At 38.5% G+C, this 18,121-nt stretch overlaps 1 protein-coding gene and 1 long non-coding RNA gene across 2 annotated transcripts; both read right to left on the reverse strand.

Annotated features, from left to right (window-relative positions):
- Positions 1–4: 4 nt before the first annotated feature.
- ipmkb (inositol polyphosphate multikinase b) lies at positions 5–12,402 on the reverse strand. Its single transcript, XM_015002612.2, has 6 exons — positions 11,865–12,402; positions 7,353–7,438; positions 5,493–5,589; positions 5,200–5,372; positions 4,073–4,154; positions 5–3,919 (listed from the first exon to the last, which is right to left on the reverse strand). Exons 1-6 carry the CDS (start codon positions 12,064–12,066, stop codon positions 3,123–3,125), a joined length of 1,437 nt encoding a protein of 478 aa, XP_014858098.2. The 5' UTR covers positions 12,067–12,402; the 3' UTR covers positions 5–3,122.
- Positions 12,403–13,023: 621 nt separating this feature from the next.
- Positions 13,024–14,075, reverse strand: LOC148153572 (uncharacterized). Its single transcript, XR_015761523.1, has 2 exons — positions 13,974–14,075; positions 13,024–13,343 (listed from the first exon to the last, which is right to left on the reverse strand). It is a non-coding gene; the product is annotated as an uncharacterized LOC148153572 (long non-coding RNA).
- Between the last annotated feature and the right edge of the window lie 4,046 nt (positions 14,076–18,121).

Raw genomic sequence — 18,121 nt, forward strand, 5'->3', positions numbered from 1 at the left:
GACATTTTGCACAGATTTTTTATTTTTATTTTTACAAAAGACAAGGTTTATTAAAAATAGCCATATTAGGGAAAACATAACATATCAGTGTTTTTCTTTAAGATCAAAACAATTATTGAATAAAGTTTAGTATTACATTAATTCATTGTCACAGGTTAAAATGATGTGGCTTTGTACAGGACTGAAGCACTGAGATTTACCGTAGCATTAAAAAGCATCTCCAGTGTTTTAACAGTGGTACAAAAACTAAACGTACAGTGGCTCTCAAAAGGTTTCACCCTGTTAAAATGTTGCCTTGTGTTGTAGAAAACCTGACCAGCATTAATCACATCAAAACTTTTTGTCCTCTTAATGCAAAATATATACGGTTTAATTCATCTCTGGGGAAAATCTGTTGAACAAATTATTCAAAATAAAGAAAGAAAATGCAAAGACATTTTTTTTAATAATTTCACCATCCATTCACTGTTATTTGGTGCCCAACTAACATCAATTGTACGCGTGATTACCTGAAAACAAAGTTCAGCTGCTGCAAGAATTTCTGACAGTTGCTTTCTTTCTCTAAAGTCGCTGTTTCCAGAGAGCATAGAAATGGCTCCAAAAGATCTGACTGTACAAATCTAACCCAACAGTATTAAAGATGCCATGTCACAGTAAATGCATGCCATCAATAATCTGAGAAAACATGGGACACGTTACATTACAGACACTGGTGGCATCTCCAACATGGATGAAAACTCCAAACAGAAATCGACATGAACTCGATGGCAACGTGACAACCTGCAGGAAGCTGCAGTTGGTGTTCTACAACGGATCAAATCCGTTTATCCAAATGTCAGGAGCAGAGCTGGTAAATACAAATATTTTATTCCAAAAGGAATGGGAGGTTTCTTTTCTGTAGATTGAACTGAGGTTTTTACAGCAAGAACTCCACCTCCTATCAACTGAGGTTTTTTTTACTTTACCAACTCCTGCTATGACATGTTTCTTTAAGAGACTTGAATTATTTCTTGATATATATCTAAACTTTAGATTAAAGCCGTTTGATATGAAAATGATATAGGAAATGAAGATTGTGAAATGCTTCAGAATTTTGTTTTAGCAGACCAGGATCTAAAAGCCTCCAACACTAAAGAATGACTTCAAGAACTTTAGAAATTACAAAATAAAATAATTAAAAAAAAAAAAAAGATTGGTCAAACTTGTGAACTATTATTTATCCTTCAACAATAAGATGGGCTTTACATATGCATTTGTTCACAAGAGCAACAACTTTGGTTTTTAAATTCATTCAGCCATTTTTGTTAGACTTGGCCTGACAGTAGTACAACTGTCACATGTATACAAAGTTTGAGATGAGCCATCCCATCATTCCAACTTTGGTAAAATAGTTAGATTAGCTAAAAACCAAGGGGCGGTCAGCATTTTCATTCATTAAAAGTAGCACATTACTGCAGAAAACTCATTTAAACACATTCAGACTGTTCACCAGCTTCATTCAGGTTAAAGCAGCTTCTCCCATTTCGTCCTTATACCGCCCGAAAGTCTAAATGATCACTGTGGAAGCAGACAGTATAAAAAGTTCCTTTACAACAACCAACAGAAAGAGGATTTGAATCCCAAATCCAACTTTTGGGAATAACCATCAATTCCACAGAGTGGAATAATCTCCAGCTGATGGCTGTGTTTGTTTCAAGACAAACCTCAGTGGAAATCAATTGGTGAGTTTAATTTAAAGGCTTTTTAAAATAATATTGCAACTCTAAAACAGAAACAAGCGGTGGAACGTCAGAGAACTTCCTGTTCCTCACATCGTTTGGAGGTGGAGAGAAAAATTAGACCAGCGAGGAGGAGAGATGATTCCAACAGGAAAATCTGGCTGCTGATCACAGCAACAGTAAAAAGTAAATACATCAAGCTTCCTGTCAAGAGGTAAAAATGAAAATCAAATATAAAAGTTTAAAACAAGGTCAAGGTCAACAGCAATGAGATCCGGTTAGCCATGAGATTACAAAAATAAAAATCAACCAACATCAAGTAGAAAGACCACCAATTATACAGCATATAGCATTGATTTACTTACACACACACACGCACGCACACACACTAAAGAGATGGGGAGGATACCTGAGTTAGTTGTCAGTGGTTTAAAGAAAAGCACTAAATTAACATCTCATTCCAACATAATCATCATTTTCCGAGTCTTTTCCACCACTGACTCCTTTAAGGTTTTTAGAAACAAGTTGCAGTTTATTCATAGACAGCTGATCAAACCCCTGATTTAACTTTTTCAGTCCTGCTTTCTCCTGTAAACAAATTCCTAAAGATGTGGATCAGATCAGTAGCAGCATAACTCCATTCCTGATAAAGATTTGTTTTGAATTCCTCTGGAATGAATGAATGAATGAATGAATAATTAGTCAGGTGATCAGACTGGGAGTTGCATTAGGAGTTGATTATGTGCCTGACAGAGCCAGACAGTCTGAAAACGTCACTAATTCATTATATCTAGTCAAAATAGTGCTTATGCAGTTGCATAATGTAAAGTGATATTATAGAACACATATCCTGTATCTTATAAAGAGATGAGAAGAACAGGAACATGTTGCTCATTTGAAGCATGCTAATAAAAGACTTTCCAGTGATCAGGGGATGATGGTATGAAGGTAGCAGGTCGTAATGCAGCCTGGGCATCCCACAACTTACAGGGTGTTGGGTGGAGGGGGATTGGGGGGGCTGGACCTTAATCAGCTGGAATCAGGGTACGACGTAGAAACATGTAGGGTAGATGCAGAATAAACTCCTGGAACTTCCAGGTTGTACGTTTTGTGGAATTAAATTGCAGAAAAACGACCCACAAGTTGTGGGAAATACAGGCTGCATTTTGTTTTTATAACTTAAAATATTATTTATTCAGAACTTTTCCAAAACAACCAACAGCTGAGGCGCTAATGCATGTTCACGACAATAAAACCTGTGATAAAATACGGGACGCAGTCACGAACAGAAACGCAGCTAAAGCCATCAGGATAAGAAGAATCAACGGTGGCTCATCCGTCAGACTTCAATCCGCTCCAGTTTTGCGTTAGCTGAGCAGAAGACACAGTGGTTGCATGTGGACTTCAGGAGGTAGGCGAACTGAGCGCACTCTGAGCAGCGTCACACAGGATCTGCTCCAGCACCGTCAGCAGGTGTTTCAGGCCGTAGATGTAGCCGTGGTCCAGGCTATCGCTTGGGAAAACATGAGCGAAGTCTATCATTCTGACCTCCACGGCTGCATCTCCCATCCCACCCTGTCCGTCTGTCCCCCTCTCTCCCTCCAGCCCGTCCTCGTCCTCCTCTGTCCTGCCTCTGTCTCTATCCTGGTTTCTGTTCCCGTTTGGTGACAGCTTCGGGTCAACCTTCCTCTGACACGTGTTGTCTTCTTCGTATGGCGCAGGAGCGTGATCGGAGGCTTTCATTACCTCGGCAACTACATCGTCCACCCTGCTGAGGTGGAGGTGACCCCGGACAGAGGGCTTGTCCCCGTCCTTCCTGTGATTGGTGTGAACCGTGGAGATGCTGCTGTCCCACAAAACGCCCACCTCGGTATTGTTGTTGTACTCGGCTAGCTTGTTTTCCTGTCCAGCTTCCTGCTGACCCACTTCCTCTTCCTGGCTCTGACCGCCTTCACCAACCAGCACCGAATGGGTGGTTTTCACCATGGCGTCACTGACTGACGGGCCGATGAGGAGAGATGACAAGGAGGATGAGGTGAAAGAGGAGGGAAGACCCTCATAGACGAAAAGAAGGGAACTGGCGTAGAAGGCCAGCTGGTGCTGGGAGTGAAACCAGTTGAGAATGTGCTGCACCCTGCAGATGCTGGCCCGGACGGCGTCCCTCCTCAAACACACACTGTTCTTGAAGAACACAGCTAAGCCTGCAGGGGAACACCAGACACACAGGGACAGCTTATCGGCTGTCTTTATCTCAATTGTTCAAAACTAAAGTTGTTGCCTGTTTGAATTGCTATTCATGAAAATAGTTAGGCAAATATAGAAGTGTGAGAATAAGATAAGACGGACAAACGCACCGTCTTTAACCGTGTCCTTATCCAGGGCCCTTCCATAGTGCTGGTTGTAGGAGTTGAACGTTTCACTGCGAACATCATAGACCTGAAAAACAGCAAGGATTCATCAACATGGTGGCCTTCTTTCTACAAACTCAGTGCATCATCAGCCTGGCAGGCCACCAGGCTTTACTTCAAAACTACCTTATAAAAGCACAACTAGAATTTAATCTTAAAGTTGCAGTAGATAACTTTATAAACAATGTTTTTTATGTCACATTGTGATAGTGGAACATAAGACCAAAAAATCAAGCTCCTCTGACTTCTCCCTGAGTTTCTATGCTTCATCTGCAGAAATACACCACTCTGTCACAAACAACCAATCAGAGACAGGAAGAGGGTCTTAGCGCTGGAAGTCATGCTAGTGTACATGCTGGTCAATGTGCTAATAGCAGAGAAACATCTTGGTTATTTCTGACAGAGTTTCTGACATCAAGACATATTTTAACAAAAATAGAAAAAAAAAATTGTTTATAAAAGTTACTTACTGCAGCTGGACCAAGCAAAATAAAGAAAAAATAAAGTATAGATTTTTTGCTGCTTTAGATCTGAAGAGGCTCCACTGCCTGAGAGATTGTTTTTTTGTTTTTACAGGAGGGTAAATGAACTGCACCACAAAGTAGTTGATATGTTTAGATCTGTAAATGACAAGGCAGCTGAAGCATCAGGTAATGTGACGCTGCACACAGCTAACACAGCTACAGCAGGTAAACCTCAGCATCAGTAAAATGTGGCATCACTGTGAAGAGGTGGATGCTGTGGAGAATCTTTTGGGCCAAATGTCCAGACTGTGGAGCTCCTCCTAAAGTATGTAACATGCTACATGATCAGCTGCAGTCTGGATCAAGTCAGTAATATTCAAACCACTAACTGTACAGTTGGACTCACCTCAGATCTGGATAATTTGCAAAACTTCAACCATCTCTACAATATGAAACTCTTAGCAGCTTTATGCTTAAAAAGTTTTAACATGAAAATAAACATAATGTGTTGTGGTCTGCAGATCAACTCCATATGGCGAATCATGAAAAAATATCATTCTAAATATTAATTATACTCAGTCAGTTATTAAGCCGACATAAAGAGCTGACCCTCATGCCCAGGATCAGGAATCCGATCTCCTCCATCAGAGGGTATTTTCTGATCTGCTGCTCCCGTTTCTCCTGTGAAGCGAGCGGATCGTAGCTTCTGCGGCCCAGCTTCACATCCATGATGCACGGCTTGTTGAAGCGACTCGTCACATCCTCCAGCTTCAGGTAGAGCTCTGTGTCAATGACATCACAAAGAGTCATCGTATAGAAATGAGTTTCCTTTAGTCATTTAGGCATTTTAGCATGAATTGTGAAGTTGTGAAAAGGAGATGAGACCATAGTTTGTTTCTCACCGTTTGGGCTGTCAGGAGAGGACCAGGTGCCGTAATATTTGGGAAGGTGTTTCTGGAGGTCCAGCAGACAAGGATCGGAGCAGTCCTCTGCAAACACCTATGATATGCGCGCGCACGCGCGCACACACACACACACACACACACACACACACACACACACACACACACACACACACACACACACACACACACACACACACACACACACACACACACACACACACACTATGAAACTCGTGCTGTAATGTCAGACCCAAAGCAGAAACAGCTTTGACTCATATGGAAATGTTTGAGGGTTTACAAACAGAACATCCCATTGTGACAGATTAAGAACAGAACTATCAGCAGTTTAAATGTCAAGATTATTTTTTTTTGGTCTCCAATAAATATTCAAGTAACTTGGTGTGTATTCACACCTGACAGTCTGGTAGACTCGGTTCTACTGGGGACCAAAACTACAACATTTGTTCCATTTCCAGCTGCTGCGATTCTCTTTCACACTACACCGTGTTTGACAATCCAAACCATTTGAAAAACCTGTTCCCAACCTCGCCTGTGTGAGTGCTGCACCAAGAACCATTGAAAGAAAGAACAGAAGCCTCTGAAGAAGATGCTCAGCAAACTTCCTTCACAAAATGTGAACAACAGAGTGACGTCACATTTTAGCGGAAAGACAATTTCTCTTTTAAATTTAGTAAAAGACTATGAGCCATTTCTCCCGCTAAAGTCAGACTCTCCCGTTTGTTTTGGTTGTATTTACCCAGAATGCCTTACAGTATAGTTCATTTCCTGCTTTTGAACGGTCTCCAGTCCGCTTGGTGTTCACCTATGCAAATGAACCGCACCAGAGTTCACTTCAATGGAACCGACTCCTAGGTTTGTCGGCAGACCAGAGTTCACTTTATAGGTTCTTCACACCTCACTATACCAACCGGACTTTCTGGACAAACGGACTGGAGCTTGACTAAAGTGGTTTCACCAAGGTTGGTGTGAATGAGCCCTTAGGAACAGGAGCTGAAACTAGATTCCTAGGATCCTAAGATATGGATCACAATGAACAGGAGAAGATTCCAGATAGGAGCAGCTAGCTGGACTCTAGGGCAGTGTAATAATATCGATTTGCAAAATATATCGATATTTTCTTTCCTAAAAAAAAGGTAAACTATTCAGAGCAGGGTACTTGGTGCACTTTATTTACTTTACAAATGCATGTAAGTTACAGTTTGTACTGTTTAAATTTAAAAGAAACATGTTTTCTCACCACTTCTTTGATTAATTTTGTCCAGCTGTTGACTTTAAGTCTGTGTCCATGTCCAACCAGAGCCAGGTATTATGTAGTTGGTGCTTTTAATCAGTTTTCAGTTAAATTAATTCATACCAGCTCTATAACAGTCACAAAATGTCACCAAAATCACTCTGTCCCTCTAAAATCTTTCAGAAAATCGCAAAAGTGTATTGAATTGTATCGTTTGCTGAATATCACAATATATATAATATTGTGAGCAGAATATCGTGTATCGTATCGTGAGATTACTGTATCACTACAGCCCTACTGGACTCAGATGCTGAGATTAGGTGAGGATCTCCGTCACCCAGTTGTTCTCTCACTGTGAAGGTTCTGACTAAATCTATAAAAACATTACTTCTAACCATGTTTAGAACTAAAGGCATCTTTTGAGTTAGAGGTGAAAAGTCTCCAAGAAACGGGGAAAAAGTCCAAATTGCCTCTACTGAAACACTCGGTTGAGAACTCCAAAAAATCTGTCTCTTTTTTTCAAGCCCCCCCAAACAAAAAAAAAACAACAAAAAAAAAACTAACTGAAATATTTGTCTGGAAAAAAAAGTGAGAATTTTATTTACCATGCTATAAAACTGCATTTCTCGTGGTCCTCTGGGTGGAGGCTGAACTTGCTTCAAGACCGTTCCATCCGGGTGTTGTAAAATACCTGCAGCACACAGACAGTATGAATATTCAGTTACGTTTATGAATGCAATGCTGATGCTGATTTATGCAGAAAATAATTATACTAATGACCATCAAAAAGATTCAGTGTCTGCTTTATTCATTGTTTTGATCCATTATTGTCCCGAGGCTGTTTGGAGAGTTGAGCTTCCAGGTGTAAAGGATAACTTCAGACAGGAACATGAAGAATGCAAAGATGGCAGATCAACTATAGAACACGATGTTTCTCCTCCAGATCTCCAGACTGATGGGAAAATAAATTAACATGCTGGCAAAAAGGTAAGATGAATTTAAGATGTTTCCTGTATGGAGAAACTATTATTCACATCTTGCAGGTTGTGAAGGATTCTACTAAATGCTCAAGTCTTCAGGGTTTTTCCATGGATCTTCAATTGCATTCAAATCCAAGAGTTTAATAAGGCCATTCAAGCTGCTTCTTATGAAAATGCCAGTTTCTTTTGCTTTTTGTTTAGATTCATTGTCATGATAAAATATCCACCTTCATTTATCTGTCGACTCTTAGCATTACCATTCAACCATCTTTCATTTACATACAGTCTAGCAGTACTCTTTACCAACCCCTCCAGGTTTTCACTGTTTTTTTTAGCAGTCAAAATAACAGATTTGGTGCAAATATCTGCAAAGAATTAAGCAACATTTATATTAAAATGTGACTTTTTGTTCTAACAGTATAAACACTGCCCCCTGCAGGTGGGAGTTATCAGTCATGGAAATCCAATGTTTTGAGCATTTTTGAGAGGAAAAAAAAACATCCCCACACCCTGATGTTCTGACCTTTAGAGTTCACCATAGATATTGTGGGCTTGAGGTGATTTGCAATCTCATCTCTACTTCAGTCATGGTGTGTGTAATGGCATTTAACTGACCAGACTATATTTCCCTGGAGAAAGTCTGGGAGAAAGCAAAACTGGACATTAAAAAGAATGGAATTCAGAGGAGTGAGAGCATGGAAGTGTAGATACTTTTTAGAAGCCTGTCATTAAAACATCCATTTTGTTTGGTCTAAAGTGGTATTCTAATTTTCTGACATTTAGCTTTGGGTTTTTATTGCAACTATAATCATTAAAATTAAATAGATAAATAAAAGTTTAAAATGTTTTTACTCTGTGTGTAATGCATATCTTTAAAATGACTGTTTCACTTTCTGAGATCACTGGGAAGATATCATTAAATTTTATGCAATATTTGAATATTTTGAGATGTATGAGGTATGGTTGAACTGGCTCACTCTCAGTGTTGTGTGGAGATGATTTTCAGGACTCTCAAATATAACAAAGATTTCTTGAATTACTTTTCTGATCTGTTCTTTGATTATGTCAAGGCATGAGAATGTTTCTGTCACTGGGAAACATAAGAGGAACCTGTGTGTTGTCCTGTTAAGTCAATGATAAAGCAGTTATTAGCATTATTAGCTCTTAATCTTGTGCACCCAGTCTCTCTGTCTACACAATGTGGAAACACACTGTAGCTTGTTGTGAACTGTGGCTTTTACTCTCTGCCCCACTTTAAGATCACTAAAGGAACAGGAAGGAGGCCTGGAGAAGGGGCTCATACATAACTCATAACCATATTGTGATGACTTTATAGTGAAAGTCATCACAATAAAGATTTTTATATTCAGCTATTTTAAAAGCTGACAATGTACAGAAGTAGTAGAAAAAAATGTTAAGAGTTTTGCACTAGCTTTATAGACCTTTCATAGAAGTGCACTTCTCTTTGCTTGTAGTGGGAAATGTTATCATCTTGGATAATATTTGGCAGGGAACGATTAATTATTGACAAGTCTATAAAAGTTTATAGGCATAAAAAATGCTCTTATTTTACAACAGCTGGACACTGTAGCTTGTACCAGCTGTAGCTTTTAGCCTGGATCTTACTGTGGCGTACCCTGTCCAATACTTAGCTACTTACCTCATTATTTTTGACACCAGTTGAGGATGGCCTGATCCTCATTTTTTGGTATATTTGTCACCAAAAATGAAGAAGCAACTCTTTACACAGTGAGACTGGAAAAACATATTTTTCCCTGAATGGCTACATTCACAAAACATGTTTAATGCTCAATTCTAATTTTTGGCTGAAATCAGATTTTTTTTTTTTTAAATGGTCATTCATACTACATGCAATCGCAATGAGATTTCTGTGTGATCGATTTATGAGACCCACATGCGCAGAAGGACGCAGACGTCACAGCAGTGCACCAACAGTAATAATGGATACTGCCGCCTATGGCCGGGTCAGAAAGTTGTTGATCAATGGGAGCAGAGAATGATTGTCACCGCTGAGCAGAGTTTCAACTATTTACCACATCTGGCTTCTTCTGGTGTAGAATTATGATGCACGTCTCATGTCAATGAGTGAAAAAGTTGGATAAAATATGACAACCAACCAGAGACTGAAAACTTTGACACTTGATTTAGTACCACTTACGGAAATGACACAAATTGGATTTTGGGGAGGGGAGGTGAGAAGATGGAAATTGGGCTGTTCAGACTCCAGTAATATAGTCGGATGAGTCCCATTTGGACAAAAATAAATACAAATATTGGGTTTGGGTTGCTTTTGCCTGCTGTGTGAAAGTAGCCTGAGTTTCTCTTGCCTTGGGATTCCTCCAGAGAAGCAGGCCAAGTGGCCGTGGAGAGGGGAGTGTGGGCCTCCCTGCTTAGGCTGCTCCCCCCGCGACCTGACCTCGGATGAGTGGAACATAATGGATGGATAGTTTTCTTTGCACTAAAAATTTTGTTTAGCTCTGCTGAACTAGTCCCAAGTAGGAAGTACAATGAGAATGCCACTGAAGTTGGAATTCTGACTGGGAATGTCAACTTCACCATCATTCCCACTTGGTAAATGAAGTGGTGAGGTTGGAGCCTAGAGCCCAAACTCAAACATATTTTATTTTTCTTTTAAAGATCTGTATTTAAACCTTTACACATTAGTCTGAACAGAGGAATATTGTACTATTGTTTAGAACAATATTTAACATAGTTTAGTAAGGCCTTTATTTTTAGCTTAAGTACCACAGCTGAATGAGCTGGTAGAAAGTTCTGGTTCTGTTATTTATATATTAATGCTTTAAAGGAAAGTCATCAAAGATGAGTGAACTTCACATTTCTGTTGTTTCATGTCGACACAGGTTTTCCCCAGTTCTCCCCGTCCAGTCAACTTTTCAATCACACTACGACTGGGGCTGAACAACAAATCGATTTTATCAATTAATCAAATTTGCTGTTTACAAAGCATTAACATTTAGAAAATCTGATTTTTTTTCCACCAATGCACTCTTTGGTCTTCCATAGTAAAGAATGAAGTCAGTCAGGCCCCCAGGGCCCACCATCTTGTTTTGCGAGTCGGTTTTACTGCTTGTATTTAGTTGAAAATCAGTAGGGATGACTGACATAAAAACAAGTTGTTGAAAATATTTTCTATCTATTCGTCGTTTTTGAATATCACTTTGGTGCAGTTTTAAACCAGTTTTTGCTATATAATTAAAATTGACACCGACATTGTACGACCTTTTTAAGAGGTGAAAGTGAGAAAAAAAATTCAAATCAGAAATCAGACTTGGTATGAAAAACATTGGATACCTTGTGTTTCAGCTACATTGCACAGCCCTCAGTGTGGACTCTAGGTTCAGGACAAGTCAGGTTTAAATCAATGACTTGAGTCTTGACTTGCTAAAAATCATTTCACTTGGATTTGAGCCTTTTAAGTTGACATTACTTGATATCTTACAGAGCATAATAATGGAGCCATTCCGGAGAAACTAGTCCATTGAACACCTCTGGCCTTTTAGCAGAGTTTCTCCTTATGTTGTTGCAACACGCAAGCTGCAGCAACACGCAAGCTGCAGCAACACGCAAGCTGCAGCAACACGCAAGATGCAGCAACACGCAAGATGCAGCAACACGCATGCTGCATCACTCGGGCCACTTGCCCAGGTTGGTCTTGTAAATGAGAGCTAAATTTATCACTGTAAGGTATTTTAAATGAATTAATTGGATAAATGAATGAATGAATGAATTCCATTTTGTTCTACAACAAGAAAAAAAAATCTATGTGCCATATTTCTGAAGTTCCCTTGTGGTTGTTGGGGATAACAAATACAATTTTCAATGCATAAGTTTGAGAGTTCATTCATTATTACTGTGATTAAAATTAAAGTTTAAGGTGTTTGCTTTGGACCTGAAACTTGGTCACACCCCTGCACTACATCTTTTTCCGTGAAAATGTCTGGAATGATCCACACCCTTTTAAATTAATCATTCATCCGCAAACGTTGCTCTACAAACGTCTGACTGTTGCTGGTTTTCTATTACTCTTACTACCCCCACTAGTAAATCATTAGCCACGTACAGATGTAGTTTATTAATATACAGGCCTTTACTTACCAACTTTCTTCACTCCATACTTGTGACCTGCCACCTGATGAGAAAGTGGGACACAGCCGTTCAGGTGAGCGTGGTCCTGTGGTCCCAGAAGCTGCTGGCCGGACTTATTCATGGAGGCGCTGTCCCCAATAGCACCCAAGCCAGGGCTCAGTTCCAGTTTACCGAGCGCTTTGGTGGACTCCATGACGTTAGCTCCTGACATCTCGAAAGTTCAAAAGATAGAGCTGGGTCGAACGCCTAACGTAACGCTTGAAAGCCATCAATGTAGCACTTCGCGTATCCCGCTGTCATTTCGCAATCACACAATTCTGATGTAAATGTCAAATGCCTTCGAGTGAAGGCTGGTTCGGGTGAAACCAGAAGAGCAGGCAGTGGACTACCTAGCCACGCCACGGCACAGAATTCGTGACACAGCGCGGCGTCCAGCGGAGACGCTTACCTCCCCGTCCAACGCTGATTCAATGATTTTCATTTCTGGAACAGACACACAAACACATCCTGACCTGACCACTTCCTACTGCCGTTAATGTGAGCAGAGCCAGGGTTGGCTTCCGGTTGTCGCCTAAAAAATAAGACAAGGGAAGCGGCTCTAAATTCAGCAATAATAATAATAATAATAATAATAATAGTAGTAGTAGTAGTAGTAGTAGTAGTAATAATATTTATTATTATTATTATTATTATTAAAATTATAATTTAAAATAGACTTATCCTGTTTGTACCTACAATAAAATTGAATATCATTTGTAATACTCTACATTTTACAAACCTTTTTTCCCCCATTTCTCAGTTTTTATGTTATATCAAGTATTTACATGTAGATCAGGAGTGAGATGTTAAAATGCAACACTTTTAAGTAATACCAGCAAAGAAATGTGAATATTAAGCAGTTAGTCCTATAATTTAATATACTGAATAAGGCTGGACGATATGACTTACAAGATTTTTTTCATACCAGATTTGATTTTAATCGATTCCTCCCATCCTCAATTTCTATAATAAAATACTTTTTGAAAATACTTTCAAAAAGTGCCTTTATTTCAATAATCTGTTCTGTGAGTTGTATGAGGGAGCATAATGGTCAGGATACAAGATTTTTTAATTGCAAAAATGCAGTCATCGTTACAGCAGAATAAAGATGCAATGTTATAACAATGTCTTAAAATTACAAGAAGTCGTTTTAATGAGAAATAAAGATTCAGATTGATCTGATGTAACCAGCTCAGTCCATGTGGTTCTGACATTTGTCAGTAATCAACAGGATGTACATTTCCACCTCAACTGACCAGGTAAGCATTAAGGTAAAAATAAAAAATAGAGCAAATACTGTAAACAAAATGGAAAAAGCAACTGATAGAAATACTTTCTATATAAAGAAAAACAAAAACGTTAATAGCAGGAGAAAAGTTGTTGGCAACATTAGCTGAGCCAATCTCTCCCTCCAGGAAGCCATCAAACAGAACTCCTGTCCAACTCCAACTATAATAAAGATTAAAAAAAGAAAGAAAATGGGAAGTTAAAATAACAATGCCACTTTAATAATTCAGATCTAATGCGTTCTGGAATCTATTATTAATATTTTACAAATTTCACAAATCAATTAGAAGGTTTCACAAATGTTTTATTTATTCTGTTGTTAGTACAGAATAATCTAGTTAGGTTTGAAATTACTAGGTGTTATAGTTTTTAAAGTACAACATATTAAAAAAGCTCAAGATAGTGAAAAATTAAGTGTAATCGCCCTTTAGCTATTTTCCGAATTAGATGCTACATTCGGAAGCTAACTTTAGCTTCGACTGATAGCTTGGACACAATATAAACAGATCTATATATGTTTATATAGCTATATATCTATATCTATCTATAAAGCATAGATATGTAGATTCCACATTGCACAGATAATCAAAACACTTAACGTTTACATAGCACCTTTGTAAAGCTTGTCCCTGTTAGCTATGTCAGACCTCATGTCTGACATAGGTCTGACATAGCTAACATGTCAGACCTATGTCTGACATGTTAGACATAGGTCTAACATGTCAGACATGTCAGACATAATACAACAATATTCGTTGTATTATGGTGAATACAAACGATTTATTAACTTACCTTTGAAGTTATTGTGAAGTTTTGACACATCCAGCTTAAATCCTTTGTTGTTGTTGTTAGAGCGTTTCAGGACGTCTGAATAATTTTATAGGCATCATTAATAGTCCTGCAGTGACTGAGGAGCCACTGTTAACATACTGCTGCCTGCGCACTGGAAGCATTCTATGTGGCTAAAAAAATGCGGAAGTGCTAAAACGGAAGTCCGTGGCATATACCCCATTACACATATCTCGTTTATGTTTATAAAACGTGACTAAAAACAATTTCCAGCATTCCTTACTATTAAGGAATTTAATTAGTTATTAAGGAAGTTAATTAGTTAGTTAATTTCCCCTTAATTAGTCAAGGGGAAAATTAAAAAGTAGAATTCAAAGAATACTAGCTTAATAAATCTACTTCCGGTTACTCATTCCCTTTTTACCCCAGTTATCTGATAAGCTTAAACTTTTCATATTACCAGCATAATGGGCTCTTTGCTCCTCAGCTTCCGCGTTCGGGGAAAAGCGGCTCGATTTTTTCCGATCCAATAAAAATATAATTTTACACTAGGGCTTGGCCAAGGTTTGTACATCGATCCGAAGCCCAGCTTCTGTTTAGATGTTCGCCTCAATATACATTCGCTGATACAAAGGTGAGTTTTACTTAAACTTTGTGGCTAACATTAACCTTAGCTTATGCTAGTAGGCAATATTCTCGGACATTGTTCTTGTAAAAATGTGCTATTTAAGTATCTAAACATTCTAACGGACAATGTTTTTACCTAATTTTCAAGTATATTATGTGTGTTTATTGTCGTTAGTGTCACAGACTAACGGGGAGGTTACGGTTCGGGCTTTTTACTTCCGAAGCATGATGAAGCACAACAAGCCTCATAGCTTAACGGTAGCGCAGCTATGGTCTCAGAGATCTGGTTCCGCTGACCGTTCAGGTTAAAAGTTGCTGCTTTTAGAAAATATGATCGTGTCTTTTAAGGTCTCCGTGTTATTTCGTTTTATTACCTTTGCATGTTTCTTGTGAAGAGCTCAGATAGGACGGTGTTTACAGCAGTATGTACAGGCGGATCAGTTGCTCAGCTGTCTGGCTCTGGTCTGTTCTCTCATTCCCATAAACTCACTCTTTCAGGCTGAATACAGAAGTGATTCCATGGAAATAACTCAGGGAGGCTCCTTTATTTATCATCCCTATCTCTGGTATTTTTAGGCTGATCCGGAGTGAAGTGAAGGCTGCAAACGTTGTGTTATAGTCAGTGTTTTCAGCAAAGTTGAGCTGACTGTCCAGGAACAACCCAAATTTGCCACAGTTTCAACAGGTTGGCCATCGAGAGAAACTGGAACCACTTTAAGGTCTTGTTTAGATCATTTAATTAGCTCTACATTCTTAAGAGAATGAAAAATAAAATTTATAATAAATAATAAAGACATTGCTTTATTCTGATTTAGTAATGTAATTATATTAGTTGTGTTACCACACCCACGCCACTCGAGACAGTACCAACCCCGAAAAGATGCGACTAAGGAGCAGATTTAGAAGTACGCCGAAAGCTACAGAATTTGGAAAAAACGGTGAGTTTTGCTGAAGTAATTAAAGACACAAGTTCAAATCCATGCTGAGAGTGAAACTCCTTCAATCAGTGCTCCTCCGCAGCACTGATTGGCTAAGCAATGCAACGTGATCCTCCGCAGCAAGTGATGGCAAAGCGGGACGTGTCATCACGACTTTACACAAGTGTGTCTTTACCTCCGCGGCAGAGGCTCCGCCGAACCCCTGAGACCGACTCATCGAACCCCTGGGGTTCGATCGAACCCAAGTTAAGAACCACTGGACTAGAATATGACATTTTTGACCTTTTGCTGATCTGCTAGATCAGCAAAAGGTCAAAAATGTCTCACGATTCAAATCCAGAGATCTGCTGACTTTAGAGGAAGCAAAGTGACCTGAAATTTATGTTGTATTAAGAGCAAACTCAACAATAGCCTATGTTGTTTAAAATTTGAATTCAAGCTTCATGCCTCATATAACAATGTTCATTCTTCCATCTAAGAAGATCACAGCTCATTTCACTTATAATTCACTTCATTCATACATACAATGTCAGTTCACAAGAAATGGCACATAAAATCTCACCTACACCCTGAAAAGTACAGGTGCAATGTTGACAAAGAAAACTTATATCACATCAGCAAATGTGCCACCAGGCAGCTGTGGTAGAAACCTGTTTATTTGCATTCAGTTTGGTTGGATCCCAGACACATGTAAACACTGTAAAGGTTCTCTTACAGTGTTTGAATATACAAAATACTCTGATCCAATTCTTGCTCTTGGCAGTTAACAGAAATCAAGCAAATTAATTAATCTTTCCTCTTAATCCATGTCTTTTACCGTAAAACATATTGCGCCTGCTCACTCAATCTTCAGCATTTACTGCAAGATGTTGCATATATTCTATAAGTCTGTTATGGAGGGAGCCGTGTTATCTGGCATCATCTGTTGGGGAAGCAGCATGAGAGCCCTGAACTTAGAAAGCTGAAGAAACTGACAGATTCTGATCTGGAATCTCTAGAGATGATCTTGCAAAGAAGAATTCTTAAAATAAAGAATATAAAGGGCAATGACTATATTCAACAACATGCTGACAGTCAGAGGCTTCTTCAGATCCATACAAACAGCTAAAGGAGATCAGCCATCAGTATCTTCAACAACAATTTAAAAAGCTTGAGTAATATAAGCTAAAGTATATGAAGTATTTTTGAATTTAACTGAATTCCACACTGTTTTGTGTTCGAACACTTGCTGCACCATTCTTCCAAGGGAAGAAATTAATTAAATCTTAGCAGAACAAATGTTTTCCCATTCATGTTTATTAAAGAAAAGCTTACGATAAAACATGGCATTGTAATTGTTGCAGTCTAATGAATTATTTTCTGACCATTAAACTTGAATGCCCAACCTAACCCGCTCCCTGTGCTCAACTGCTCGTAGTCCATTTGTTTTAGATTGATGTCATCTTGTGAAAAAAAAAAGAAAATATATACAAAGTCAGCTATGCAAAGCATTCTGTGCTCATATCACAAAAGACCAGACTTTATTTATGAAGCAACATTGCGTTTATTTAAGATGGAAATGTGGCTCTTGATGTGGGGTTTGTTTGAATATCTCTGAAAATGAATTTCAAGAACACATTTGCAGATCATTATACACAAAGGGCTTTCAGTCTAGAATATATTTATGATGGTTAGAAGTAGTAAGGAATGAGCTGAAGGAACAGACTTAAAATGAGCCATATGTGGCAAGAGTGACAAAGTTCAAATAGCAAATGAAGAGATTTATTAAAGATATTACATGTTTTTAGTGCCATAGATAAAGTAAAAGAAGTAGACAAGAAGAGATACAACACTGAAAGTGGGACATATTGGACTGAGTAAGTTATTGTTAATACTTGGAAACAATTAAAATAAAAAATACCATCCATGTATAGAAGATGAAGGTAATATTAAGATGACAGGAATGATGATTTAAAAATAAAATATTGAAAAGAACAATGGGTCATGGATATGTGCAAACATATCTAATGCACATGAGAAGAAGGAAGGTCCTGCTGTGCTAGAGCAAATGTTTTATCAGGTTTTCGACTACTCATTGTGTTCAGCAGAATTAATTGTTGATGAAAAAAAATTTAATCTTAGTTTCATTTTTGTTCCATATTTAATATGAATAAATATAAAGACACAAAAGAAATTAATTGTGGCCATGTTGACAGGAATATACCATGACATAGCTTTGTGTGTCCAGAAACACTCATCAGGCAGGCTACCACTATGTGAAGGAAAAACAACTTTGTGAACAAATGACCTATTGCTGTTTATTAAAGCCTCATTTAGAATAAAAGGTAAATACAATGTTATGAGCCTGGTGAGCATGTGACCATCAGCGGCCAGTTCCTGTGATTCCAAGTTGTTCATGTCCCATATCTGTCTGTACTTATGTTAACTATGCAATAACACTGCCATCATACATGTTATTGCTGTTTACTTAGATACTTTTATACAACCTATTCCCTAGTTACAAGAGAAGTCTGTAGGGATATAGTTATTCTGATGACTGTTAACAGAAAACATGCATTTATATGGACTTTAAGGAAAACAGTTTAG

This window comes from Poecilia mexicana, unplaced genomic scaffold, assembly GCF_051168715.1.
Source record: "Poecilia mexicana isolate PSO_F unplaced genomic scaffold, ASM5116871v1 scaffold_19, whole genome shotgun sequence".
Lineage (NCBI taxonomy): Eukaryota > Metazoa > Chordata > Actinopteri > Cyprinodontiformes > Poeciliidae > Poecilia > Poecilia mexicana.